General features: G+C 39.9%; 1 protein-coding gene across 6 annotated transcripts; it reads left to right on the top strand.

The window, feature by feature from the left end:
* The first annotated feature begins 27 nt into the window (after positions 1 to 27).
* Positions 28 to 27,359, top strand: cnot4b (CCR4-NOT transcription complex, subunit 4b). Of its 6 annotated transcripts, none has more exons than XM_081722583.1 (15): positions 28 to 234; positions 6,374 to 6,433; positions 6,557 to 6,740; positions 8,612 to 8,786; positions 11,277 to 11,474; positions 13,657 to 13,743; positions 13,923 to 14,024; positions 14,125 to 14,250; positions 14,338 to 14,462; positions 14,633 to 14,836; positions 16,461 to 16,518; positions 16,635 to 16,890; positions 18,347 to 18,838; positions 23,557 to 23,781; positions 25,239 to 27,359. In XM_081722583.1, exons 3-15 carry the CDS (start codon positions 6,685 to 6,687, stop codon positions 25,553 to 25,555), a joined length of 2,421 nt encoding a protein of 806 aa, XP_081578709.1. In that variant the 5' UTR covers positions 28 to 234; positions 6,374 to 6,433; positions 6,557 to 6,684; the 3' UTR covers positions 25,556 to 27,359. The 6 variants fall into 6 exon arrangements, with proteins under 6 accessions (XP_081578709.1, XP_026857985.3, XP_026857986.2 ...); XM_027002184.3 differs by having other exon boundaries at positions 18,320 to 18,838; XM_027002185.3 differs by lacking the exons at positions 6,374 to 6,433; positions 6,557 to 6,740 and having other exon boundaries at positions 18,320 to 18,838.
* Positions 27,360 to 27,638: the final 279 nt, after the last annotated feature.

The raw sequence follows: 27,638 nt of genomic DNA, 5'->3' as shown, positions 1-27,638 counted from the left end.
CCTCCTTCACTCCCTCCTCCCCATTTCACATAAGATGGTGGTGGGAAGGTGCAGCTGCTGTATATGTTCATAGTGGCTGTGAGAAAGGCTTGATATTTTCACTTAACAGCAGAGAAATAGTTCCCTAAAGAGGTCAGGTCCCTGTTTGCTAAAACTTCGGAAATCATAAAGATTTCTTAACAAGCACGTCTCAGCTGCTGTGAATAAATCTTAAGAAGAACAGATTTAGACAGGGTGAGTATCCCAAAAGCTAAGGCTAGCTAGCTAGCAAATAGTACTCGTCAGATACCGTACCACTAGCTAGCTAGCCAATGGAATGACAAAAGTTTGGTGTGCACTTTATGTAAGTGTTTGTTTTAAGCCAAACCAAACAGACACCCTTCTCATTATTATCTATTTGTTGTTCTGTGTTTTGTTTGATTAAAAAATCTTAAATTTTAGTTTTCAAAGTCTTATATTCATCTTGAGAGATTGTCAGGCTTTGCCGGGATAGTACAGGCCTCACTACTAAAATAATGAGATCAGAGCGACTCTACTGATTAGCATTTGGCACAGTTAGCCAGCAAACCTTGCAAGCTAAGCTAAGTAGCTTTAGCCATCTTAGCTTGTTTGCCGCCTCCACCGTAGTCGTGTTGTTAGCTAGTTTACTTTGTGCAAGTCTTGTGCTTTGTCTGCCTGTTTCTCTGAACTCTGTCTCTGAATTGTAAATGTGTAAGTCTGATGTTTTGTCTGACTAGATAGGTGACGTGTTGCCAGTTGGCTAGCTGGTAAAGTGGCTTGCCTGCCATTCTAACTTTGGTTGTCTGTCGGTTAGCTAGCTATAAACAACAACCATGTCAATTAACTTAACCCACCCACCCACCTACCTAGCTAGCTTTAATAGCTCGCTGCAACCACTCACCGGCTTGTGTTCACACTGTTGGGCAGAGCAACATAAATATTACTTACAAGTGTGTTTAAGTGTTAGTTGATTACTCATGATCAGTATATTGCAATTTCTGCGAATTTAGGTCCTTTTGAGAACTTGTTCTAATTGCTAGCATGCTAGGTTAGCAAGCTGTCCCCGCCCATCGCTTAATTTAGCTAACCAAATGGCTAAAGGGCAACAGTAGTACTAGATATGATTTGGTTCCTCGTTCAGTGAAATTAGACAATGACTTAGTTCATATTTTCATTCTAGTAGCCGTGGGCGTGTTATCGGTCATATAGGTTGTTAGTAGTTGGCTAGCTTGATGATAAATTGTTTGGTCAGCTGCCTCTAGCCAGTTCTGTCCAATGAAAGCTTTATAAATGGCGTGCGTGTTTATATCTGTGTGTATGTATGTGGTTGACTAGCAATGGCTTAATCAGTATTGTCAGATACTCTGAGTTTGCACTCGCCGATGCGGCTAACTGTGAAATTGAACCTTCAGTTTGTTGGCAATGCACTTTTTATGCTTACCGTTTGTTTGGCTCATTCTAATGGGATCATAACATGCAGACTCTGAAGTGTATGTGGTGTTGTATTGAAAGCTATTTTTCCTATGATAAAAGCTATTTATAACATTTTTGTATAACATGTAACATTTCCTTTTTCAAAATTAAGTGTATTTTATGCCAGCAGTGTTGTGCATAAATAACTTATTTAAAACAAGCTTGATAAATTAATAATAATAACAATAATAATTTATTATTATTATTATTAAGCTTTCTGAACCTTTTGAAAACGTGCTTATTCTTCTATACAGTAATATCCAATAGTGAACTATTTATTTCTAAAGCCATACATTTGTGTTCCCAAAGACATCAGATTCTTGAAGTCAAGTATGTGCTTTCTGATAGTTTAATCATAACATCTAGACTTATGTGAGCATCTTGGGTTTTAAAGGTTTAGTTCTTTAGTCTGAATAGTCCTAATTAAAATAAGTTGGCAACAATTGGTTGCCTTTCCTAAATGTCTGACGTATCAGTTATGCATATCTGTAAAACTTTCATCTAAAATGAAAGCTCAATTCAGCATTGTTCATTGCTTATGATCAGTAGGCAGCTGTAATATTTGTTTAGGAGATACTTCAATACAGAACTATTCTGGAAGTAAGCTAGCTTTTGCTGTCTTTTCATATTGTTACTCTTACAATTAGTGACTTCTGCTTTAGGATGGCACCTCTTGGTAGAAAAATGATTCATAAGTTAGAAATCCTAATAAAATGTAGTTGCAAGGGAGAACAGCATCAGCATCACAGGATGGACTGCTTGTTCAGCAACCTGCCAGTTGTTCCCAACCATATTTGGCTTTTATTGAAAGGCAGGCCTGTCCAAATCCTTAGGTCAGCAATAATCTTTTTCCTACATGTTAGTGTATTTTCTAGCCTGCTGTTATAGGATGTTTATATTGTGGCAGCAACATGACGTGGATGCATAGTCTTTGTTATTGACCAATCATATGAAAATAAAAATGAACACACAATGAAAATGGATTTTCCATGTAAACATGGAATGTGCTCTGTTTCTACACATGAAGTGTCTGACAGCTTTTTACTCGTCGTCTTTAAATATTTAATTTGCTAGGAGGTGTGTGTGTGTATATATGTGTGTGTGTATATATATGTGTGTGTGTATATATGTGTGTGTGTATATATGTGTGTGTGTATATATGTGTGTGTGTATATATGTGTGTGTGTGTGTGTGTGTGTATATATATATATATATATATATATATATATATATATATATATATATATATATATATATAAAGAGAAGACTGAATGTCTGATATCACAGATGTGGAAACTGAGACCCTTTCAGATGCATTTTTGAGCACCATGGGCTGTATAATGTAAGTGTAACTACTACATATAATAATTTAGCCTTATTTCTCATAACAATTTGATGTCTGTGTTGTAGCTCAGTGGTAACAGAGCTTTGTAATTGATCTGCAGTTCTTTTATTTTGGTGTTGAACTGTTGTTATTTTGTGTAGCTACCAAAACTCTTTCCTTTTGCTTGTTTGTCTTAGAAAGAATGCAGCATTCATTGGAAATGGAATCTGTTGTCTGGTTGGCATTTTCATCAATAACCTTGCTTATTGTTTGCAAAACATTCCAGATTCTAATGAAAGCCTTTTTTCCACTGGGTCTCCATGTCCCTATTGACTCACAGCTCAATTATCTGCACTGGCTCAATTACTCAGGTAGGCTAGCAATCAAAATATCCTCAGTCATATCACATTACTGTTTTGTCAGAATTGTCAGTGCATTAGCTGTTTATAATATCAAACAGACAAATTAATTGGTAACCACACAACCTTGTTTGTAAATTACTGCGGCTTATGTCTTATGGCTTAATACTTATACCAAATACTAGCAGAAATATACTTTGAGCATTAATTCATCCCAAAAACAGATTAAGGACGAATAGGCCTCTTAGATGGAGACTTTTACTTTTGTAATAAACAAGCAAAATATGGCCACTATGTAAACATGAATAGCAAATGGTGATGGCTTACTCTAATTTCGGCTCAATCTCCTGGTGACTGTATATATTTGTTGCACGAAATGTCAACACCACAATAATGATAACCGTTTCTTGTATTACAACCAATGGTTGTAATGACAACCATTCCTTGTATTTTCTATTGTGCAAGATGTTCCCTCATGCTTCAAAGAGGTTTACGATAACAGAAGAATGTACATCCTCTTGGCTTACACAATGCATAGGCTTATCTGGAAAAAGGCTTATCAGTGAGAGTTTGTTTTCCCTGAGTCTTGGCCACTTTGGAGAAAAGGTCTTTTCTCACTGATCTGAAATTACACAATTACCTGCTAAATTAGTTTTTGCTGAATATTTTTAGGAATCTGATCTGATGAGACTTTCCAAAGTTAGATGATAAAGAACTAATAAAGCAAACTATATTAATTTTATTATACACTTATTACTCAAATAAGATTCAGTTAACCTTTATTCTCATTGTTCTCTCAGACACAGCAAGAAGTACAGTCACAAGATTTAAAGAACATGTTTTTGGTTTGGTGCTGGACCTCATTTTTTTAGGGAAGCTGCAGACAATTGTTTAAATAATTGAATAATATGCTCAACTAGACCTTGAGCAAATTGACGTAAAGTTCCAATCATAATATTTCATCAATAATGATTTGTCAGAGAGTGATGACCTCTGTGTGTTGACAATAGGCTTTTGTCTCCTGCTGGGCTAAAACCCTCTCTGAGACTATTTTGACAGCATAATTGTTTGCCCTGCAGTATGTGTTTGTTGGGGGAAGTGTCCTTGTAGTTTGTGCTTAATTTAGTTTAGAGCTGGTGTAGGAGTGAGTTATTGTGATAATGCAAATAGGAGTTGACAAACTGCTTGAAGTTTTGATGAAAACAATATTGCATCTTAAAGCCCTCGTGTGGGCTATACAGGATGGGTCTCTGCGTGGACTCCGTGCTGCCTCAGGGGTTTAAAAAAACATCCACATGCTGCTAAGACAATCCAGGATCTCAGGAGATGGTTTATTTCAATAAGCTTGTGGGCCCTTCTTGCCTGCTCATGACCTCTTAGGCCTGGAGAAACACTCATGTCCCTACATGTAAAGCAGCAGGACACAGGGAGGGCCCGCCAAGCCCTTTCCTAGCTTTCCATCGCCACTTCCCTTTTAAAGAGTGAACAAGAGGTGCTGGCATCTTTCTCGACAGCCAGTTTGCCTTCAGCAAGGTATTTTTAGCTTACTAAACCCCACCCCCACCCCCATCTTGTCACTCACCCCTGGTGCTCCCCCTGCAGATGCACTGTGCACACTACATTGCACCTTACACTGCCTTGGGCAGAGAATAGAAAGATACACCTAGGTCATAGAATGGCAATGGTGAGGAATTAATCCCATGTTAGGAGCAGGAGCATCCACTTTTTTTTCAGTGCAACATAAAGCTTCTCTGTACTCTGGTCAGAGTGACCTGTTGTGCTTGTGTGATGCAGCACATTTGTCGGATGTTTGGCAAGGCTGAGTCATGCTGTCCTCATATATAGTGCAGGGTAAAGGCTATCTGAATGAAAGCCCTATGCAAAATGTTGGTTCAATGTGCTCTTTACTGATGGGTAGCTTTGTTTTCTCACAAGTGCCACTGAAAGCTTTGTTCAGTAAGTGACAAACTATGGTCGTCATGAGGAAATGGTGTGGCGTGTTTGAGAGCTTAGAAGAGGAAATGCCTCACCCCAAGCTGTACATTTGTTCTGTGCCTCCGTGGTCATAGTAAAGATGAGCAAGAGGGCCTTTCCTTGCGTGACCAAACATTAGTGTATCAGCTATGCTGGCTCATTTTAGTAACTTGTTTAAAATGAGATTTAAGCCTGTATACAGAAACAAAACCTACAGATGACACTGGCCCAGATTGGAGGAGGAGGAGGAATCATCTTTAATAACAGAAGATCATCAGGACATACAAGACAGATGTAAACAGATGGCCGGTTCTCATTTGCTCTTTAAAATGTATATTAATTCCTCAATTAAAGTGGATTACTTCTTTAGGATATTAACAAAGGTTTAATTACCCCTCTCTCCCTATTACAGGCATCTGTTATGGTTCTGTTTCGCTGTCCTTATTCTGTTAGACAGGTTGGTGCTCTGATGGGGAGACGTATGCTTTTTAAAAAAATTTTTTTCATTCCAGTGCTGCATGATTCTAGTTTAAAATTTATTTCTCACACCCAAGAAACATCACACTGTACATTCCTTGCAGTGAAAAGCTTGGCTACAAGCTCTCTAGCAGTGCATGAATGTAAGCAATGCAATACCTGTCACAAATCTCAGTAGACGGTATACAATAGACAGCAAAACTCAACTACACTGATATGCAACCCAAGACAATATGGTTTGAGCAATAGACATTTGGTTTAAAGAAACTCTTTGGAATGTTTTGTATAAATAGAAATGAGAATCCAGTTTATCTGAAGTATTACAAGTGCAATGTGCATAACTGTTGTGTGCATAGAAAATAACATTTAGACTGTATGTACTGCATTGTGAAGCTGAATAGTGTTTGGGAAATGGCTCTTTGTAAAACGGTCAATGTTTGTGTTTGTTTACTGATGGCATCAGACAGAGGTTGCTGCAATATGGTTGTCTGGAGTCTGCAATGACCCATTGTGCTTTGTTCCTGCAAAGTCTTGAGTAAATGTCCTGTAACTGGTAGAGCTCCTCCTGTAATGCATTCAGCAGACTACACAACCCTACATTGGACCTTACACAGGACACGTGCTGCTTTCCATACCACATGTTTCCTGTCAGGATGTTTGCTATGGTGCTTACTCCCTCTTCTGGGGTCCTATTGGTAATGAGAGGTTTGTAGCTCCTAACCTCTGCTTCTTTCCCAAGTCCACCAGCAGTTTTTTTTATTTGCAGATGTACAAGTTGCAGGTTGTTGTCCTGACACCACCGTGTTTGGCTTTCTCCCTCCTCCAGGTAGGCCTGCTCATCAGTGTTGATGAGTCCTACTACAGCAGCATTGTCAGCAAATTTGACATTATTGTTGGTGCTGTTTGTGGGAAGTCTTACAGAGCAGACGACTTCTGTGTCCTGTACTAGTGTTCGGGATGAGAGTTGAAGAGATGACTGTCAACGCTCACTGTCTGTAGTCTCCCCTGTGAGGAAAGTTGAAGATCCACATACACAGGGAAGTGCTCAATGCTAAGGTTGCTTCTAAAGATGGAGGGATGAATTGTACTAAAGGCACAACTAAAGCCCTCTTGCACTCTAGACGTCACTCCGTGTGAGTTATAGTCTGGTGTGTGACCTGAGCATGTTATGAACTCTCCTGTTTACCCATAAAGGTTTCTCTTTGTGTTGCTTTCCTGCTCATCTTGGCTATCTCAGGGATGTCCCAATCTACTTCTTTTGCCCCCGATCCTCATTCGAGTATTTTAATAGTGAGTATATGATGGTACTGAGTCCAATCCAATACTTATATTTTCATTGGTAATATACTTTTGCACACCAATTGTTAGTAAAACCAATCCAAATAAAGCAAAATGCATCATGCTTGAACTGAAATAACTGCTTTATATATATAATGCCTTAAAACAATAAAAATTTATAGAACAATCTGAGAATACCAGTTCATGCAAAATTGTGCTTAAAAGTAGTCTTAATAGCACTCTGTATTGCACAGAGTAATGTAGTATACTAAAACCAGTAAAAGCCCAAGTATTTTTCTTTTGTTAGCAATTGTATGTGGTACTGTACTGTACATGAGCATCTGCTTTCTCAACCAACTACACCTGGTGTTCCATACATACGGCACAAGCACCACCATACCATTCACTGCTTTTTTTCTTTTCTTTTCTTTTACATTGTCCCTCAAAATAATGTGAACCTGTTTTTTGTCCATGTCTCACATATTCAAGAACTGCTTGATTGCCTGCTTGGCTGAATGAGAACCATGAGATTGACTAGCATGCAACACTGCACATTTTAAAGAAAAACTGGAGTCTCTGTGTTTAAACATTACTGTAAAGCTCTGGCATGGCAGTATCTGAAATCTTATTAATGTTGAAGAGGGAGTGATGTACCATGGAAAAACCCCAGAAGCCAATGAAAACCTACATTCTCTATTTCAGACACTGGCTAGTCATCTAAAGTAGTGAATTCATCTGAACTCTTAATTTTCATACCTTGTCACTGGTTTCCTTAATATTTGAAAACAATCTAAAGTATTTGTTGATCACTGTTTTCTTGAGTGTACAGCATAAAACTATTCTATGTATGTTTTTGAGTGTTTTCTTTTTAGATGCTTTATTATATTGATTGTTTTGAAAGCTCCCTTGTTGCTACCACCACATGAAATACTGGTATTTCATCCAGTCCAAGTGGTTGTTGTGCTGTTTTCAGCTTCTATTTCGAAATAATTCCACACTTGACACATTGCCCTGCTTGTGAGGTCCTGATATTGTGCTTCAGTACCGCAAGTTGTGTACATCACGCTAGTTAGGTAAATGACACACTGACAACGGTAACAATGGATCAGACAAGGACCATACTTAAAATAGCAAATCCAGATCCATTAGAATGTCCCTGGATTGGCACCGATATTTCGGTTTATCCTGGGACATTTATGCCTTTTCTCTGAGTCGCATATATGTGCAGACCCATCCACCGTCAGACTTTCTGATTGAGACACTTGATGAATTGTTGATACTGTGCTCAAATGTGCCGGGAAGGAAAGTGCTGCCCAGTTGGCTTTATATAGGGAACCAGCACCACCTCATTACCCCAATATAATTTAATCCAAGTCACACATACATTGGTCCCAATTTGAATAAGTTGTAACTGTGGTTTTGTCGCCAATCCATACCCAATTTTAATTAGATTTCTTGTTACATTCAAATGCTTTCCCTTTTATTAGAAATAAGATACGGCTACATTTTAGATTTATTCAATCAAGTTTATAAACTTTCCACACCCTGATTTCTATGAGTAATAGCCCAATTCCACGGGCTATCTTTGAATACCCAGTGCTACTGTTGAATTTGTGCACCATTTTGAAGTGAATAAAAATATTCCTTCTTTGTCCCTCTGCAGTCTCGTGCCTGCCTTGCCCTCTACTCCTGTTACAATGTTGCTTCTTACCACCTTGTGCCATAGGATGTCCCGTAGCCCTGAGGTCAAGGAGGACCCCATGGAGTGTCCCCTGTGCATGGAGCCTCTGGAGATCGATGACATCAACTTCTTCCCCTGCACCTGTGGCTACCAGATCTGCCGCTTCTGTTGGCACCGCATCCGCACGGACGAGAACGGCCTGTGCCCCGCCTGCAGGAAGGTAGATGCGGGTCTGCCCCGTGCCACCACTCTTAAAAGGGAAAAGAGTTCACTGAAGTGCGCAGAGACTGAAAGCTAGCAGCTAGCTATTTTGTGTAATTAAGCTGTTTCTTTAAATGTGATCCATGTCTGGTATTACCCATCGCAGAATTCTTGGTTTATTCGTTGTGAAAGTGTCAAAAAAGCTTAGGAATCTTATTTGCCTGCTTTTTAGACAAGATTTGGAGAAACATGGTTTTATCTATTAACATAAAAAAAACAGTTCAGTTAAGTTTGAGCATCATTTAATGTACTATAAAATGTACTATAAAAAAAAAAGATTTTCATGTTTTTCTGAGTGTTAAAGCACACATTAAATGCCATGATGTGTCCTACAGCAGAGATGGATTGGAGAATGATTTATGAATACTATATTTCTTACTATAGTTTGGTGAGCTTCTTCACTCCTCTAAATATGAAGGAATATCAGCTATGATTATACCAGTGTGCACCTAGGGTTATGGGTGAGGTTAGCCTAATCTTATCCCTACATGTTATTGAAAGTAACCAAGGCAATCAAACTCAGAGAACTCTAACCACCAAGAAAATAATCTTACAATTGAATTTTTTGATGGCTACAGCTTTCAGGAATTGGTAGGAATTGTAGAGGCCCTTGCTTTGAATGACTAAGCATATCTGTACTCATAGGACATCACTAATTTCTCACACTGCTCAGACTTGATCTTGTTCCACTTTTCTTCCAGTCTCTTCCACAGTTTGGTAACCTTAGCAAGTTTCTTAGCCATAATTTTCTAACCAGTGATCTTCCAGAGAGTCTCGATCAGGTTCAGATCAGTATACGGGGCCAGTCCTTTAATTATTCGCTTTACCTTATTTGTACTGTGACACAGGTCAGTGACTTGCATAAAAATTGCTTGCTAATTGGCAGAAGTTTGTAGGGACGAAACTGTGCTGCTGAAGGAAGTTTGAGTAAAATTCACATGTATAAGAGACCCAACTCCTGCTGCTGCAGAAAACATCCCCCAAAACATGACACTTCCTCCTCCAATCTTAACTGACTTCTTCACACTTTGAATTCAGTGTTTCCCCCAAACATAATGTCTCCCATATAACCCAACTATATTTAAACTTGCTGTCCTCACTAAAGTGAACTTTGGACAAATTCTTCTCTATCCACAGTATGCTTATCAGCAAAGGTTAGTCTAGCCTTTTGCTTCTCTCTTCTTACTGTGGAGTGGGCCTTTTAGTTTGAATTTTTTCAGATGGCAAGATACTGCATGCTGAGGCAGAACCTCACTGAACTGGGGAGCGATTCCAGCTGATTCTACATCATTCAGCTCTTGTGCGTTTGTCTTATGTGGGCACCCAGGATGTTTTGGGGACTTGAATTAATTACTTGAATGTCATTTTAAAGCTTCAGAAATATGGAACTATTGCTCTTGGAATGACCAACTTATCTTGCAGTGGCTGAAAGGGTCATCCTTTCACAGGGTTTCAGACCCCTTGGAGCAGCTCATAAAATGATGGCACCTTGCTTGTAAAATGATGGCACCTGTTGCCAGATAAAAACAGCAGCCAAATAAAAAGGTCAGATCAGTAAGGAAATAGCCAGATTATTCAAATTTCACATTTAAGTTTTTTATATGTTGATGTAGAATATTTTAAAATTATGAAATGCATGTCCTTTCTATTCCTGTGATGATACAGATGATTTGTCTGAAAGACCAGCAGAGTTTGAAATTGAGGAGGAAAAGTTCTCATTTTGAGCTTTGCTGTATTATGTTGATTTTAACATCTAATACAATCACTGCTCTATTTTGTTTGTTGTTGGTTGCTTGCTAATCATGGAGATTTAATTTAAGAAGTGTTGAATTGGTTCTCACCTAATCTTTAGATTCCATTACATAGATTGTCGGACATCAATTGGGCATTTCTGAAAAGCATAGATGTGATCCAGATTTGATCACATTCAGAACACTTTCTCTTAATATGTTTTTAGAATTGTCTTAGTCAGAGGATATCCATATGGGTCTTTTGTGGAGCAGCACTTTATTTTTAGGAAATTGCTCCCCTTGACTGGTGTTCAACATCATGGCAAACGTTGATAGAAAAATTCACACTTGCCCCATTGCCTCAGTGTTTGAGTTTCACTGATGTGGTGCTTTGCAGCTGTCTTGGGAAACGTAACAAACTGAACACTCTCCTTTCACTCTTTTAGTCATAAACACATCTTCCTTGTTCAGTAATCAATAAGACATTCCCCAGTATTCGTCCTACACACAGACTTTACTGTGCCTCACTTTAATGAAACTGCTCTAGCACATAATGCTTCTATAGAGGACAAATCTCAGGCATTTTGCTCCAGTCCTGCCTTTTGTAAGTCCAGCAGGTGACTGCTTGGTGACATGGACAACCTGACAAGGTTTAAAGACGTACCTTCTGACAGAGTTTAAAGACGTGCACTATTAACGATGTGATCACTCTGCTCCAGCCCTACCCAGAGGACCCGGCTGTGTATAAGCCCTTGTCCCAGGAGGAGCTGCAGAGGATCAAGAACGAGAAGAAGCAGAAGCAGAACGAGCGCAAGCATAAGATCACAGAGAACCGCAAGCACCTAGGCAGTGTGCGTGTCGTCCAGAGGAACCTGGTGTTCGTCGTGGGCCTGTCACAGAGACTCGCTGACCCAGAGGTGATTTAACACAGCACACACATGGCCTACACACAGACCATTTGAATAATAATCAGGAGAGAAACTCGCTGTTTAACAAGTTTTGAGAAGAGGCACAGAACACAGTAGAAATCGAGGAGAACATGCAATCACTAGTCGCTTCCTTTATGCTCTTGCAATAGGCTTCATATTGAGCTGTATTGCAGATCATTGCAATATTTACAGAAGTGAACTGAAATCATGACCACAGTGTGGGAGTGATTGTTCAAACATGGTGGGGCATTTGCTCAGTGTGACATCACATCAAGCAGCAAAGCTATTCAGTTCGTGAAAAAACAGCTCTTTAAAAATGGAAAACGTGCAACAGTCATTGCACAGTTATGTGCGAATAAAAATATAATAAGGTTGTTGTAATAATGATGGTCATCAGAATAAAATATTCACGGTTACGAATGACTTCAGACATTTTAGAATGTTTAAGATTTGAAGTCTTTTTTATGAATGCCAAGTAATGTTGACTTCAGGCTGAATGTAATTTGTACATTTTCATTCATTTATTTTGTCATAGCTATCAGTTTTGATAACTATTGATCATATTATGCAATATTACACATCTCTTGATGGTAATATACAGTGTACAAGTGTGATGGAGGTTTTTGTTAAAAAACACATTTTTAATTATATTTCGAGATATGATTTACTCCATATGTCATGACAAGAATATTCTGTGGATTTGCTCTCTGACAAATTGGAAAAGAACTGCCCACCAGCTCTTCTCAGACTCTGTTGGCAGCGTGCTCACGGACATCGGTCTCTCTCACACTCTCACATATTCTCTCTCTATTGCTTTCTCTTACAGTCTCTCTCGCTCTCCCTCTCGTGTTCTCTTACTGCCGGTTTTCTCTCGCTCTCTCTCTGACGTTCTTCTTTCCATCTCTCTCTACGATCGCTGCTGACGTCATGTGCCCTGAATAGCTCCCGGCACAGAACAAATTATTCACGGCGAAAAGTGGAAAGGCAGAGCACAAATATGTATGCCTCTTCCAAGAGAGTCTGAATGAGATTAGCTCCACAAAGCTGAGACCCTCAGACGGAGGGAGGCATGCAAGGCGTTAGGGGACTAAGAGCAAAGCTCAGCTTTAAGTGCTGAAAGTTTCTCTATTTTCTGTCCTCTTTCTCAGAGTTTGATGCCTTCAGGCTTTTGTGCTTTTGCACACTTTATGAATTCTAATTAATTTATTCACTTTATTAGTTCTTCTGTTCTGTTCATGTTTTATTTCTCCCTTCATGTTTGAAGGAAGATTTGGGGGGGGGGGGGGGAAATGGCGAGAGAAGCGGGTGGCCTTGGCCAAACAAAGGCCACAAAGAAAGCTCCGGCTCCTGGGTTCTGCTTTAAGAGTGACTAGAATCTCAAAAGCATTGCTCTGTCAAACCGAATCGTTTTGCCAATGAAACAACATTCAAAGCCCACAGGCTCGGTGGTGTCTCATTCTGGGAGGCTCACCCACAGTTTTATTCCTTTAACAGTGTTGATATGGCTCACATTGTAAACATCCTGTTGATGTTTAGGTCCTCAATTCTGAATGCAATTTGTCCACTCCACAGACCCAGTTTTTCTTATTATTCTTATTTCTTATTCGCATGGCTGTGGGTGTAGCATTCTTTTTATGTGCAGCCTCCAGAATTATTTGTTTACTATGGGTTTGATATCTCCAGAAACATGGTTATTGGATTTAAGATTAAAATTGTTCAATTATAAAATGCCCTCCAAAATAACACTCTTATTCAAATCGTACCTTTGTGTTTTATTCTTTTGTTCTTTTTTGGTAATTTCTTTGTGCTTTACCACATGTCATGTTCTGTTTTTTACTGTATGAAGTTTGATCATCTTGATTATCATTTCCTGATTATTACTCTTTGGCCATATAAAGAGCATTAAAACGTACAATGGATAATTTTTTATAAATCTATTTTAAACATGGCCACCTCCTCGTTGGGCGCCGCTTTATGGAGCATAAACTGGTTCATTTGAGGATTTCAAAGTGATTTGATTATTCATCTGTAAAAAATAATCACTTCTAGAATTGATTTGCTACTTTTTGGTGGGAAAAATAACTTGAATTATTTGTTTCTCTCTTCCCTTTTGAGCACAGTATTTTTACATTATTGCTCCTTTAAATGTAGCTTCCATACTGTGTCCCAGGTCCTGAAGAGACCAGAATATTTTGGGAAGTTTGGGAAGATCCATAAAGTGGTCATCAACAACAGCACCTCCTATGCTGGCTCACAGGTGAACCATGAAGTGTCGTCTTCACAGCTTTCAATGTCCCTAAAAGCCTACCTTTGTTGTCTTTTTAAAATGTCTGTTACTGGCAGTCTTTTTATACTGTCTGTTACTGGCAGAAGCTTGAAGCAGTTTTTTTTTTTTTTTGCATGACTTTGTACAATTCACTCCACTTTCTTCCTTAGGGTCCCAGCGCAAGCGCCTATGTCACTTACATTCGTTCAGAGGATGCTCTCAGAGCTATACAGTGTGTTAACAACGTAGTAGTAGATGGCAGAACACTAAAGGTAATATAATGTAAAGGTTATCTGATCGTGTTTATAATGTATTGTAATAAAAGATGTCATCTTATGGTCCAGGCAACTGACATTACCAGTTTTATTGCAGGCGTCTTTAGGTACAACAAAGTACTGCAGCTACTTTCTAAAAAGCATGCAGTGTCCCAAACCGGACTGCATGTATCTGCATGAGCTGGGCGATGAGGCGGCTAGTTTCACAAAAGAGGAGATGCAGGTACATTAGGCCTGGACATTTTTGGCCTCGTCTTGTCTGATATATGCCAGGCCTGAATCTAAAGCAGGTTGTGTGTCTCATTTTCAGGCAGGAAAACATCAGGAATATGAACAAAAACTTTTACAGGAGCTCTACAAAATGAACCCCAACTTCCTACAGAGTTCTACAGGGCCTGGAGAAAAGACAAAGGGCAAATCAGGCTCTGTACAGAGGTTTGCATTTTCCTGATTCCTGTGTAGATCTTACAGTTTACCTTGTATATTATTTCATAATTGGGAGTCATGGACTAATATTTGACTCCTGTGCTCTGTATTTTTCTGTGCTTATCGGAAGGAGCAGAGGGTACCATAAATTGATGTTCTGTCCCCCTTTTTATGCACAGTTCCAACAGTAGCAACAAAGAGGCGTGGCCATCATTACAACCCATGGAAAAAACGACCAATGGGCTTTTAGAACATCGCAAGAGCCCACCTCTGGATGGAGGCTCAGACTGTGAGCAGCTGACTCCAGATGGGCTTGACTCTGAGCTGGGCCTCGGTCCCCTCCCTGCCCTCTCCTCCTACTCCTCAAACTGTGAACTTTCCAGGTAGACATACCAACACACTGTTTTCATCATTTACACAGTGCTAAATTAGTATTTTTAGAAAGCTCATTAGCAGACTGAGCAAAAAAAAAACTTTAATAGGAGTGGGTATTCCTTTGCTCATTTCCTGTTTTGGTAATGTTGATGAGCTCTAGTTGTAGTTTATCTACTGCACAGACACTAATTAATTAATTAATTAATTAATTAATTTTTAAATTCTGTTTGTCCAGTGTCCAAAATGAGGAAGTCGAAGTTTCTTTGTCCTTTAGGCTGACCATAATGTAATATATCCTAATGTAACGTTAGACACAGAACCCTGTGTCACAATGGCGTACGGAATTGCAGAAATGAAGGTGTATCTAGAAGGCAGGTACAATTTTTGTTTATATAAGCACAGGTGCATCTTTGAACGGTATGTGCAAAGGATGTTGTGAAAGGCAGTCTATAGAGTAGGCTGTGGTGATCAGTTAGTACTTCCTCAGCCAGTCATTAATCATCTTGGCTTCTAAACAGCTGCAATGAGCACACGGATGCATCTCACAAACAGCACATCTCTTACATAATTTAATTACATTATTTGACACAACTTGGAATATTTGATCAGGTCATTAGATCAGCATTTTACTGGCCTGTTGTAGTTTGATATGGAGGGGGAAAAAATCAGATATGCTATGAAGAGGTTTGTCAAGCAAATCACATTGTTGCACATTTTTGACCTGCACAAGGTAACCTTTTGATTTCTGATGTAGATTTCCATTTAATAAACACAGACATTCCTGGTTTTGACAAACTTTTTAGTTGGAATTACAAACATTGCTGAGGTTTTGGAAGTTGTTTAAGGCTCCAGCATCTTGCTAAACTAATCTTAGCATGGCACTGGCTATTAAATTCTATGTTGCGTAGAGAGACATATCAAAATTGGGACAAGTGAGAGAGAATGAAGCCTAGCGCTGTCTCCCGATGTTCAGTGCTTACTATTCCACCATTAAGGTAGGCTAATAGCTTAGCATTGCAGGCTGCTCTGCCAAGGGTCAGTAACTGTCCTAGCTGTCTAGCTGTGTAACATTTAATTGTTCTTTAATAAATGCCATGAAATGTAGCTATGCTTTGATAACTAGCTTCAACCAGTTAGCTTCACTGATGAATTGACTCTTGACTGTGATTGGTGGAAACACCATCACTAGCACTTACAATTCAATCAATTTGCACAACCTTTTTAAAAAAATGTTTTTCCCCTCCTTCTTCCTTATGGCTCTGGTTAATTGAACCATTGCTATTGTCGAACACTGCCTGTTTACACCTCTCTTACCCTATTCTTATATAGAAAGTAAGAGAATGGTGCAGTTTATCATCCTTTATGACAACTGTTTGTCTGTAAAGGTTATTAATTGTATCCATGTACTGTCAAACAGTACCATAACTTTGGTTACACAGGATATCATACCATGAACCTCTGTAATTGGACCACATGTGTATATATAGCAAGCAGCTTTTTGCAGCTGATGGACTCTCAAAAAATTTATAGTTCATTACACCAAATTATCTTGTTGGCAGTTGCCTTTGCATATGGATTCGCAAGTTGGACTGTGTCAGTTCTCATAGAATGATCATGTCTCTTCCTACTCAGCCCTAGTGACAAACCTCCAGAAGCCATCAGTTTAGGGAACGGAGAAACATTATCACAGGTAATTTCTAGACAAGTACAACTCCAGGCTTCATTTTGGAAATATTTAATATAGTAAATAAAAATTTGTGATATTCCTTCTGCTTACACACACCTGCTTGCTCATTCTCCCCTCAGATCCCCTGCAGTGACTCTCCATCGCCACCTCCTGGCTTGCCCAAGCCATGTCTGGTGGTGCCCATCAGTGTAGCAGGCTTGACGGCACGCTCGCCCTTCGAGGGGGCAGCCGCTGAGTCACAGTCTCTCTTCTCTGATAACAGTAACTTCCGGCACCCTAACCCTATCCCCAGCAGCCTCGCAGCCTTCCCCAGCTCCACAAACAGCAACACGGACTGGCCCACTGCTCCCGAACCACAAAGCCTCTTCACCTCAGGTTAGCAGACTCAGTGTATATATCTCTATTTAATTAGCCCAGTGTATATATCTCTCTATCTAATTACATGAGGAATGTAGAGGGTTTTCTGGTCAGATTATAATAAATAATTAAATAATTGGTGTAATGTGACACACAAATTGAGTTTAAATAATATAATTTATGTAATTATATTTCAGTGACACTACAGACTTGCATGAAATAAGCTTTAAAATTTGAGCTGTCCCCTTTGGTCAAATCAACATACATTGAGTGGTTGGATATTTTAGAAAGTCCTGCCTTTAGCAGCTGCAGTGTGCAGCAGTGTAACAGTGAGCCCCAGGATGAGCAAAAGCGTACATGGAGACTGCTGGGAATAGCTGCCCAGAATCACTCAGAGAATAGTTACCTTTTATACAACAGGTGCTAAATACATCATTGCATGAGTTTGGACCTGAAACATGTGAGACAAGCACGTATATCCACCCTGATTCCTAATTCTAACGTAACTCCTGTTCAGGGTCATTTTGGTGGCCCCACATAGCTAGGCAGCTATCATAGATGTACATGCCCTTTTGTATTCTGTAACTGTTACCCTTTGATATGTATTCATATTTTGTAAAGAATCAGATTTTTATCTTTTTCATTTATTTAGATAAGATTATTGAAAGCAAACAGCTTTATATAAAATGTAAGTTGTTGCAGTTTAGTGGTATGCAGCAGCAGACTGATCTGTTTAGCTAGCTTACCTAACATTAACTAGTTATTTAGCTGACTAGTTATATCCCTGCATATTTTGTTAGAAATTCCTAGCAGAAGTATTGTAATCTGGACCATACTGGTGCTCCAGCAATACCAGGAGGCCTCTAAGGCAGGCAAGGTGAACACCTTCTCCAAGTCTGGTACATTGCTTCAGTTACCCTCAGTCTGTCTAGGTGACTACAATACTACTAAAATACCAAGTGCAGTGTTTAATGAATTTGCCACTCTGTCTTCCTAGAGTTGAAGGGTGAAAGTGACAGCTTGTTTCATGTTCCTGGAAGCAACTTTTGAAATAAATAATTAAAGAAATATATACATACATAATTAGTTACATGAATTATTAAATGCATAAATTGTCAAATTTAATTATGGATATTGACTTTTCTTTTTTTAATTATTTAGTGCCACATTGTCATGTATTCCCTCTCCCCCTCCCACCCCACCCCCCAAAAAACACTCCACATAGGATTGACTTTGGTTAACATAGTTTGTAAAATGGTACAAAACATTATTGCATCCATGTTTGAACAACTCATGGAAATTGATCAGAGATTACAGTACCAAATAGCCCCATTTTAGTGTTCTCACTGATTTACACATATTGATCAAGCTTTTTTTTTGAGAGTCTAAAAGAGTATATTGATTTAATCCGGCTTTTTTCAAGACCATGCTTCATATTCTTTGGCAGATACCATACCAGTATCATCCTCTACAGACTGGCAAGCAGCATTCGGTTTCGGCTCGTCCACCAAGCAGCAAGAGGACGACCTCGGGTTTGACCCCTTCGACATCACCCGCAAGGCACTGGCTGACCTCATCGAGAAGGAGCTGTCGGTGCAGGACAAATCCTCACTGTCCATGGGCCACATGACCCCTTCGCTGGGACTGCCCCATGGGCCTGCACACAGCCCTTTCCGCGGCAAGGGCCCGCTACTGCCCACCTCCCATGCACACTTCCCACCAAACTCTGCATTGCCTCCACGCGGCTTCTCACATCTCCCCCAGCGGGCCGTCTACAGCTCGTTCAGCTTTCCAGGCCAGTCACAGGCCTTGCGCCACAGCTGGCTGGCTATGTCGGTGCGTGGGGCAGTTCCGCACCTGAACCACAGCGCTCCCGCTGCCCCCTCCGCCACACAGCACAGCAGCTTCTTGGACTTGACTTTCCCACAGCAGCACAGCACGGGGCTAGGAGGAATACCCATCACAGGTGAGTTTAGCGGGTGGCTAGAGGGCTTGTGGGAAAGGCTGTCATTTCCTGACATTTGTGAGATGGCACACAGAAGCCTTTTGGCCGTGAGAGGTTCACAGGCTTCTGGGAAAAATGGTTTTAAGGACTGGTGAGAGTGAGTGCTGGCCACTGGTCAAGCAATAAGCTTGGAATGCAAAGCTTGATTTTGACTAAGTGTGGGGTTTTTTTTTTTGTTTTTGTTTTTTTTATTTTATTATTATTATTTTTTTTAATAATGTAAAATCACTTAATGGTGCTGCATATCTATGGTATCAGTGTTGTGTAAAGGCCAGTAAAGTTAATGTTTTTAGTTGTTACAGGTACCTTTTCTTCTTTGGGTATTATGCTGAAATTTCATGCATTATGTATTTTTTCCAAGCTTTGAGAATTCCGTAGTAAGGTAAATATTAATATGATGTGCTTTAAAAAAAAGGGATTTTATGTCTGGTGAATGCATTTCTTATGGGGCACTGTTATTCACTAGGTGGCAGTGTGTTGCTTTGTTGGTAATAGGATATAGCTTGTACATGTAGACTGCATCAGTTGTCCTCATTAGGATTATATTTACCAGAATTTTCTTGATCAAGCTCTACAGTGGTGGAAAGGTGTAATAGCTCAGCGATATAAGTTTTAGAAAAGGACACATGGTTCCCCCAGTCCTTGCTTGTCACACATGTGCATCATTAGCAGTCCTCTTCTTTCAGAACTGCTTTAGTAAGCAGTGTATCCCACTGAATTCTTAAAAATGTCACAGTTCAGTTGTGCATTATGTAGATTTGCCCCAAGATCATCATCTCACTGCCTAGACTATGTGGCAGTAACTTTTGAATAGTTAGGATCATCTGCCCCATACATTACTGTGGTGTGTTCTTATGCAGTGTGGTGTAGTTATGCCTTGTGTTTTGTGATTTCATTAGAGATTCACTGATATTAAACTATTGGGCATATAACTCTCTCTCTCTCTCTCTCTCTCTCTCTCTCTCTCTCTCTCTCTCTCTCTCTCTCTCTCTCTCTACCTATCTATCTATCTATCTATCTATAATATAAAGAGAGAAAAAGATGGATAATATATCAAACATTTGTTACAAACGTATTGTAGTGTAATCATTAACTGCGTTCAGTTACACTATTACTTTTCTCTGGCATTTTACAAATATGCCCTGTGATAGGTCATCCCAAAGTCCACCACAGCAGGTCATTTTTTAAGAACAATGTTCATGCTATTCAGTGAATGATCTTCGGTAAACCCACAGATAGATGGAACTCTATTGATCCTGGGGGAAACTGCAGGGAAATTGCAGCACTAGGGATGTCTTAAATGTTTAACTTCCAAGTACATCCAAGTACTGTGTATTCCTATGCACCTTTGGAGGGTGGCACTGTTTCCCTCATTAGATTCTAAACAGTTTATCTTGCATTCATTAATGGATGTTGTTAACATGCAATCCTTGTTATCTAAATACCATATGCTCATACAGTTCTCATCTTAATACCATGTGTTAGAGTCTTTAAAATGTTTGTTCAGACCTTTTATGCAGGACACTACCTGAATTCCCAACCACTGCTGAGTTGAACTGTTCTGTGGTAGAGATGCGGTCTCCCTCAGGAGGGCACAGTGCTACATTTTTATTCAAGCCCTAACCTGACCCCATAGCTAGCAACACTTCAGAGAATAAAATCTGAAATACCACATACCAGTATTGAAGCTCCATGCTTAATGTCAGCCGATCACAAGGACACGCACCGTCATTCATGCGGAGTTCCCCTCATGTAAACACCCTTGGTGCCTGTGCTTCCTCCATGTGCTTATAACCACAGTCTAGCTGACGAACATAGGGTGCACTATGATGAACATAGTTCATCAGCCTCAATGCTGAACTGATTTCTACATATGATAACTGAATTTCTTTTCTGACCAAGGGTGTAATAGTTTACGAGTGCAAAATTGCATTTCAGAACATGACATTTCGTAAGATCTGGAAATTAATGTATGATGCCTAAATGGTGAATGATACTTCTTTCTTAGCAAAAATGTAGAAAATGTAAGATTTTGTCTAATCTTTGTCATACAGAACCAGCTAGACAGTGCGTGCATGTGTGTGGGGTCCTGCTGCTGTGGACTCGTGTCTGTTTTCTTCTTTTCAATGAGATGCATGGAAGCAGCTCGATTACCTTGACCTCCATTTAGTGAGGAATCTTCAGCTTGTTAAGCATGCAGAAGTGAGTGAGTTCAGGCTAGGTCTAGAAGGTGCCTCGCATCTAAAACTATTGTTTCTGAAGGCATGTCATATATGTGGCAGGGCTTCCAGAGAAGAATTTCCTGTCCCCGGATCTTCTGTGCAGCCATAGCAATTAATTCATATAAATCAATTGACTTGAATTCACCTCGTTTAATGATGTTTGCGTTTTCTTTCACGCTAGCTCCCAGACATGTTCTGTGAACTAGTAGTTATCCACTTAATTCAATGCTGCTGCCTTTGGGGTATTTCATTTGTTAAAATGCTGTTTGTTAAAATGCCTGCCTTTTCGTTCAAGTGGATGAATGGAAAATTCAGTGAATATAGACATCCTAAGTTTAGTGTTGCATTTCATGACTAGCAGCATTACAGAATTTTCACTGACTACAGCAGTGGTCAGTTTTTTTTCTGTTTGTAATATTGCTCATGCTCACCCTCTTGGAGAAACTAAAACATCCAATATCCTGATATCATAGAAATGCATTTTACACCATCTGGTCTCGAATGTTTTTTGTTCATTGTTCATATTAATAAATCTATGAACCTGAATCGCTAACATGGCCACTAAGAGTAATAGAAGCCGAGAAAATCCTGGCAGCAAAACAAATGTATAAATTGACAGTGTTGCTTGAAGTGGGTAGCAGAGATCAAATTAGACATCTTGCAGTATATTTGGCTTCACTTTGAAGCCACCAGCAATTTAGCACTTTGAAGTCAACACGCTTCAAACTAGAGAAATTGGGGGAGCACAAGGCAATTACAGCGAAGCAGAAGCCCACGTGGGCAAATGGACTCTCCACAAAAACAGTATTATTGGAAGGAACCTGCAGAATCGAATGCTTGATTTTCTTCAGGCACAGTGAAACATTCTGGCTTCTAAACTTGGAATAGACTTTCTAAGTCCATCCATCATCTCATTTTACATGAATTAAACATTACACCACTTGTTTATCTGTGCATGCAAATAGCCAGACGGGTGATTGTGTTATTGCTTGCTGCACTCCACTCTCAAGAACATTCAAATGAAAAGCAGGATGTTTTGGGGAGAGATTTGGTGGTAATGCTGAATCCTTAACTTTGTGTTTTGTTACCTTTTTGTTTTAGGTTGCCTGCTTAGTTTTTAACCATTGCTCACAGAAGTGAGGTCATTCTGACAACCTTCATAATGAGCAGTGTCTTCAGCTACACATTTTCTCTTTGAAAAAACCCTGTTTACAGCATTTTTAGAAAGGATTGTGACTTTATTAATAGAATTAAATAATTCAAGACACAGCACACTAGACAACACAGGAAATGGATAATAAAAACAAATACAAAACAGATATTGTTAACTGCTTTGCGCTTAAAATGAATGTTCATTTTGACTGTTTTAATGCTGGTTTAAGATGCTCCCATTTTTCTACTCTGGAGAGTCAGTCTCTCACCTCTACCCTCATCAGTGTGACCAAGCTGCTGCTCTTTTAGTTCAGGGTCATTTGAGAGGGCCTTATGCAAATTACTCTGAAGTGACAAAACCATCACACTTGGCGACCTACAGAATAGCTTGTCCATTTGACATAATTAATTAAAAGAGGACTTTTTGTATCATAAATCTCCAATTTCCTGGGTTCAGGAATTGGTTGCTTAGTTTCATTAACTGGCGATTTTCTGTGCTAAAAATTGGTCAGTTTTAATGTTTCTTCCTTTATTAAACGTGCACTCTAGATTGAGTAATTGATCTTATAACAGTTTCCTTCATTAATTTCAATGGAAAACATAAGAGCGAGGGCATATAAACTACTGAAAAAGTGAACATTATTGCTTCATCAGCTTTAAAGTGCTCAACTGGGTGATAGGATCCATGTGTAAGTCACTAAGCTTGACTGAAACAATTTCCTAAACTGACTTTCTGAAATTTTGGATTGGGCCATTGAATCTGTCTGACAGTTCTTCATCTGAGTATTCATGCAGTGTTCAGATTATGCTAATATTCATGCAACCATGGTTTATTCTGTTTCAGCAAGTGTGTAAGAGAAGGTCTGAGCTTCTGCTGGATATACTGCTACAAACATGTTGCCTGTTGTCACACGTGTTCATCACGTCGGCTCCATTTGTCGTCTGGCGCTGTCTTTGCAGGAAAGTTTATTACAGTTTGAAGATCTTTCCACACAGTGCTTTCTAACTAGCCTCCCAGTGTGTATTGTAGTGGGTTTTCTTTCTGCTTTTGGCAGACAGTGCTGGTTCTAGGGGGGGACACAAACAGGCTCCATGTTTGTTTTGTCCTGAGTCCTGGCAGAGAGTTGTGTTATGGAAGAAGACTTTTCTTATGTTATTGTAATAGTGTGTTTGCTTGCTTAGATGTAATTGAGTATTGATTCTATATTGGCAAATCTAGTATGGAATTAACTGATGTGCTCCAACCTAGATCTGTTCCTCATGTGCTACCCCATTTTTGCCTGTCTTCACCTTTTTTTTTTACAGAAAATTGCAGTTCAGTAGAGAGTATAAATGTGAAAGAGTGGCAGGACGGCCTCCGAGCACTTTTACCCAACATCAACATAAATTTTGGAGGGCTGCCCAACTCCTCATCCTCCTCTTCTTCCTCCTCCTCCTCGTCCTCGTGCAGCGTGAACCACACAGGGGGCATCACACACAGCTTGAGCTGGGATGGCACAGCCAGCTGGATGGATCCTGCCATCATCACAGGTAGGCTACCTCCAGGGTCACAGGCAAGTGTCCATTGCTGGCAGGGCACGAAGATTCAGCACCGCCAGTGTTTTAGAACATGACATACATAGTCCACCAGGGGAATTCTTTGCTTTTCAGTCTGAATTTTGCAGTTGCGAATGTGAATTTTTTTTGTCAATATCAGGGTGATGGTCTGTCTAATTTTAATTAATTCTAACTAATTTTGCAGAGAGATGAGTGTCATAGTAACTGTAATGCTTACTTTCCAGATTCCAGAATAGTGTGTGTTCGGTTAGTTTAAAAAAAAATGTGCACAAATTTACAGCCTTTTTATATCAAGTGGAACTCCAGCTACCTGTAGCGTTTCTGAGCTTGACAGAAATGGCCAGTCCCTGTTATGTGTTGAGTTTTTTGCATGTGCGCATGTCACTGCGGAAGTTATCTATGGCATGTTGACTCTGCCTAGAGTTTGTGCAGTCATGAAGAGAAGGGCAAATGAGCTTCTGTTTTCCTTGCTCTTTATCCAGATTTTCAGAGTTTTGATCAATCACTGTTTTTACGCTGATATCTCTGTCCTCAGTTCTCAAACACTGTTATCCTTCCATGTAACAGGGACTTGGGCTGACATTTTGTAAAACAAAATATTTAGCCTATTCTTAACAAACAAATGATGCATTAAAATTGCCTTGCAAGGAAGTAGAAATAATGCATTTAGCAGTTTTTTTTTTTCTGTAACCTTTTCACTAAAAATGTCATATGTAATGGTGTTATATGGGTCAGAGAGGAGGGCACCTGTTCTAGATTAATTTTCCTTCTTGCAAGTTTTAAACAGACCACGCGGTGTACAAATGCAGCCATGAGAACTGAAGCTGGCATGCTCCTATGGCATGTAATACCACACCAGCTTTGCTGATCCTCAGAGCAGACCCTGTGGCACTCCGTGAGAATGTGTTAGAAAATCCATTAGAATCTCTGCCATCTTGAGTCTGTTTTCATCTGTGCTTCAGTGAAGTTATGAAGATACCTTTCTGATCAAAGATAGAGGCTCTTTTCAAGTGTAGAATCTAAGCTGCGAGTAGGCATTGGTTTTAAGCGAGTTGATCCGGCTTTCTGTCATAAACATAAACACGGCAGCAGCTAGCAGAGGTTGATCTGCCTGTAAGTCACGTCTGTTGTCTGGGTGTTTTTGGTGGCTGCCGGGCGACATCTGTCATCTCCAGGAGGTTTGAAATTAATGATTTGCAGCGAAACCTTTGAGCTGGGAACATTTTCAACTTCCTTAAATGTAACATAAAGGTATCTAGAAATGTTCAGTTTCCATGGTAATTAATCTCTTAATAGAACCTTGGTAGGAGTGCCTGGTACCCTGCATTCTAAGAGGTCTTGAGAAGAAAATGGACTCTAACTATTTTAACCAGGGAGGTATGGTTTACTCGAACCACTTGACTGACTTGCTGTTCACCTCTGTGCTGCAGGTATCCCAGCATCCTCGGGTAAGAGTCTGGACTCTCTTCAGGATGACAATCCTCCACACTGGCTTAAGTCCCTGCAGGCCCTCACAGAGATGGACGTCCCATCTGGCTCCACAGTACCCCCCCAACCCCCGCACAGCACATCCTTTGGGCCCCAGGTCCCCCTTCACAGAGCCAGCTGGGCCCCTTATCCACCCCCACCCTCAGCCAACCCTGCCAGCCAGTTCCACTCTCCTCCACCAGGGTTCCAGACAGCATTCAGACCCTCAGCCCAGGCCCCCACAGACCTGCTCCAGAGTGCTGCCATGGACCGCCACTAGGGAATGTGAAACTAACACCTCTTCCTTTACTTTGAAAAAGCCCAACAAACACAGCAAGCCAAATCAATTCAAAAATACAAAACAATTAACAAAAATAAGATTATGTATTTTTTTCTTCCTCCTGTCTTATTACATCTTTCTTAGTTTCATGTCTTCTTGGTTCAGTCTTTGTATTCACCAGGTGCTCTATCCCAGCATTCCAGGCCTCAGTGATCATAAGCAACTGAGTTCTCTAACACATCATATTTAAGAAGAGATTTAAATATTTGAGGATTTTTAGCATGGGGAAATTGGAAAGTGGTAATTCCAGTGAAATGTGTTGTATAGAAATTAGTGTTGTAAAAGGAATGGATTAGAGTACTGGAGAAGACTCCATTGAAGCAATGCAACTTGGTCTGAAACAAGTAGTTCTGCCTTTAAAGCTATACCAAAAAGATTAGTACCCATTTAACACCTGCCTGCACAGAGAATATGCTCCTTTCCACAAATCTTTAAGGCCAAGTCATTCAAATCAATATCCAAAAAATCCTCCTTTTTAAAAAAAATCATACTTACTTGGCATTCTGCTATAGAGGTTTATTGGAAAGCAAAAGAATGCAAAAAATCTTTCCCTCTGTATGTTTGGACTTTAACACTGTTCTGTTCTGGTTGCAGCAGTAAGGCTTTGTGGGGGTTCTAAGTGCACTCCCCTCTTAGAATGTGGTTATGACTCTTATGAGCCAAGCCTTTAAAATAAAATCGAACAGGATCTGCCCTGGACCGCGCCCCATTTTATTGGCACAGCCTTTTGGGGAGTGTATTTCCAACCCATATGACTGGTACTAGGTAGGTCAGGGAGCTTTTTAACTGCAACACTGCACTTAACCTCTGTATCAGAGGGTGGTGCCTTGCAAAAATAAGACAGATGCCTCAGTTTGGAAGAGCAGCGAAACTGTAAAATCTCTTCAAGCAAAGGGTAGGTGCAGCAGGTAGGGCACCACTGTGTGGTGTATTTTAATAGCTGCCCATACCTGAAGAGGACATGCAGAAAGTGCTGTGTGTGCTACAGGGTTAGATTCCCTCAGGAAACGATGGCTGCAACATGGTGAAGGGCTGTAGGAGATATTGCTGGGTGTGCTGTGTCCACACTCAGATAGGGGACTTGTTTTGAGGAGACACATGAGACAAACCCAAAGCCATTGTTTTTGTTCTGCTTGTAACATCAGTGAGGAAAGCTCTTAATTTTGCATTCTTTGAACTGGTGGGTGTCTGACCGAAACAAACAAATCATGGGTACAAGTTTTGATTGAATGATGTAGTGCAAGAGAAAATGACTGACTGTTCCTTTATTCATTAAAAAATGTCTGTTTTAAAGGTGAGTTAACACTGTCTGAAAAGTACTGGAGAATGATCATCTTACTTTTGTTCCTCCCACTCTTGAATACCTGAGCAAAGTGATGAGCTGGCCACACTGATGGTGGAAGCTGGGATAGCAGTACTGGTAGGCATCAATCATTCTTTGAAAGCAGGGTCTTGCCAAGGGCCATGTAACAACCAACTCTCTCCTCCCACTGCAAATTATCTTCCTCTTTTAATGGTCTTAATCCTGTATCAGCTGTGTAGGGTCTTGCCAACTGTTCAGTATTCAACAGTATTCAAGAGAAATGATTGAACTGAAATTCCAAGGAAAAAACATTACAGTTTAACTTCGGGTTTTATTTGATGCTAAACAATAAGGACGTTTAAAAAAAAAAATGAGTTAAAGGCATTGTACCTCTCTGCAGGTCTGGAAGAAAACAATCTTAAATAAAAGAGGAATTATGAAGATGTTGAGCATTTTCCCATCTTTTAATCTCTGCATAGCACACTTCTCACTGGACATTTACGAAACAACACATTTAGCATTGAATGTCTGCCAAAACCTTTCTAGGCTAACAGTGCTTTGCATATATTGAGCCCCATTAATTCATCAGTGCATGATGGACAGAGAGGATGACCATCCGTCATCGTGCAGTTGAGAGGTTTATCACATGTTCACGCTCTTAAGCAAACATGTGCACATGTTCTCGTTTGTATCAGCATTAGGTTTTCATGTGCCTGCATT

Source organism: Electrophorus electricus, chromosome 11 (genome assembly GCF_041902795.1).
Source record: "Electrophorus electricus isolate QZ-2024a chromosome 11, ASM4190279v1, whole genome shotgun sequence".
NCBI classification, from domain to species: Eukaryota; Metazoa; Chordata; class Actinopteri; order Gymnotiformes; family Gymnotidae; genus Electrophorus; species Electrophorus electricus.
This window is presented reverse-complemented; position numbering and strand designations above follow the sequence as displayed.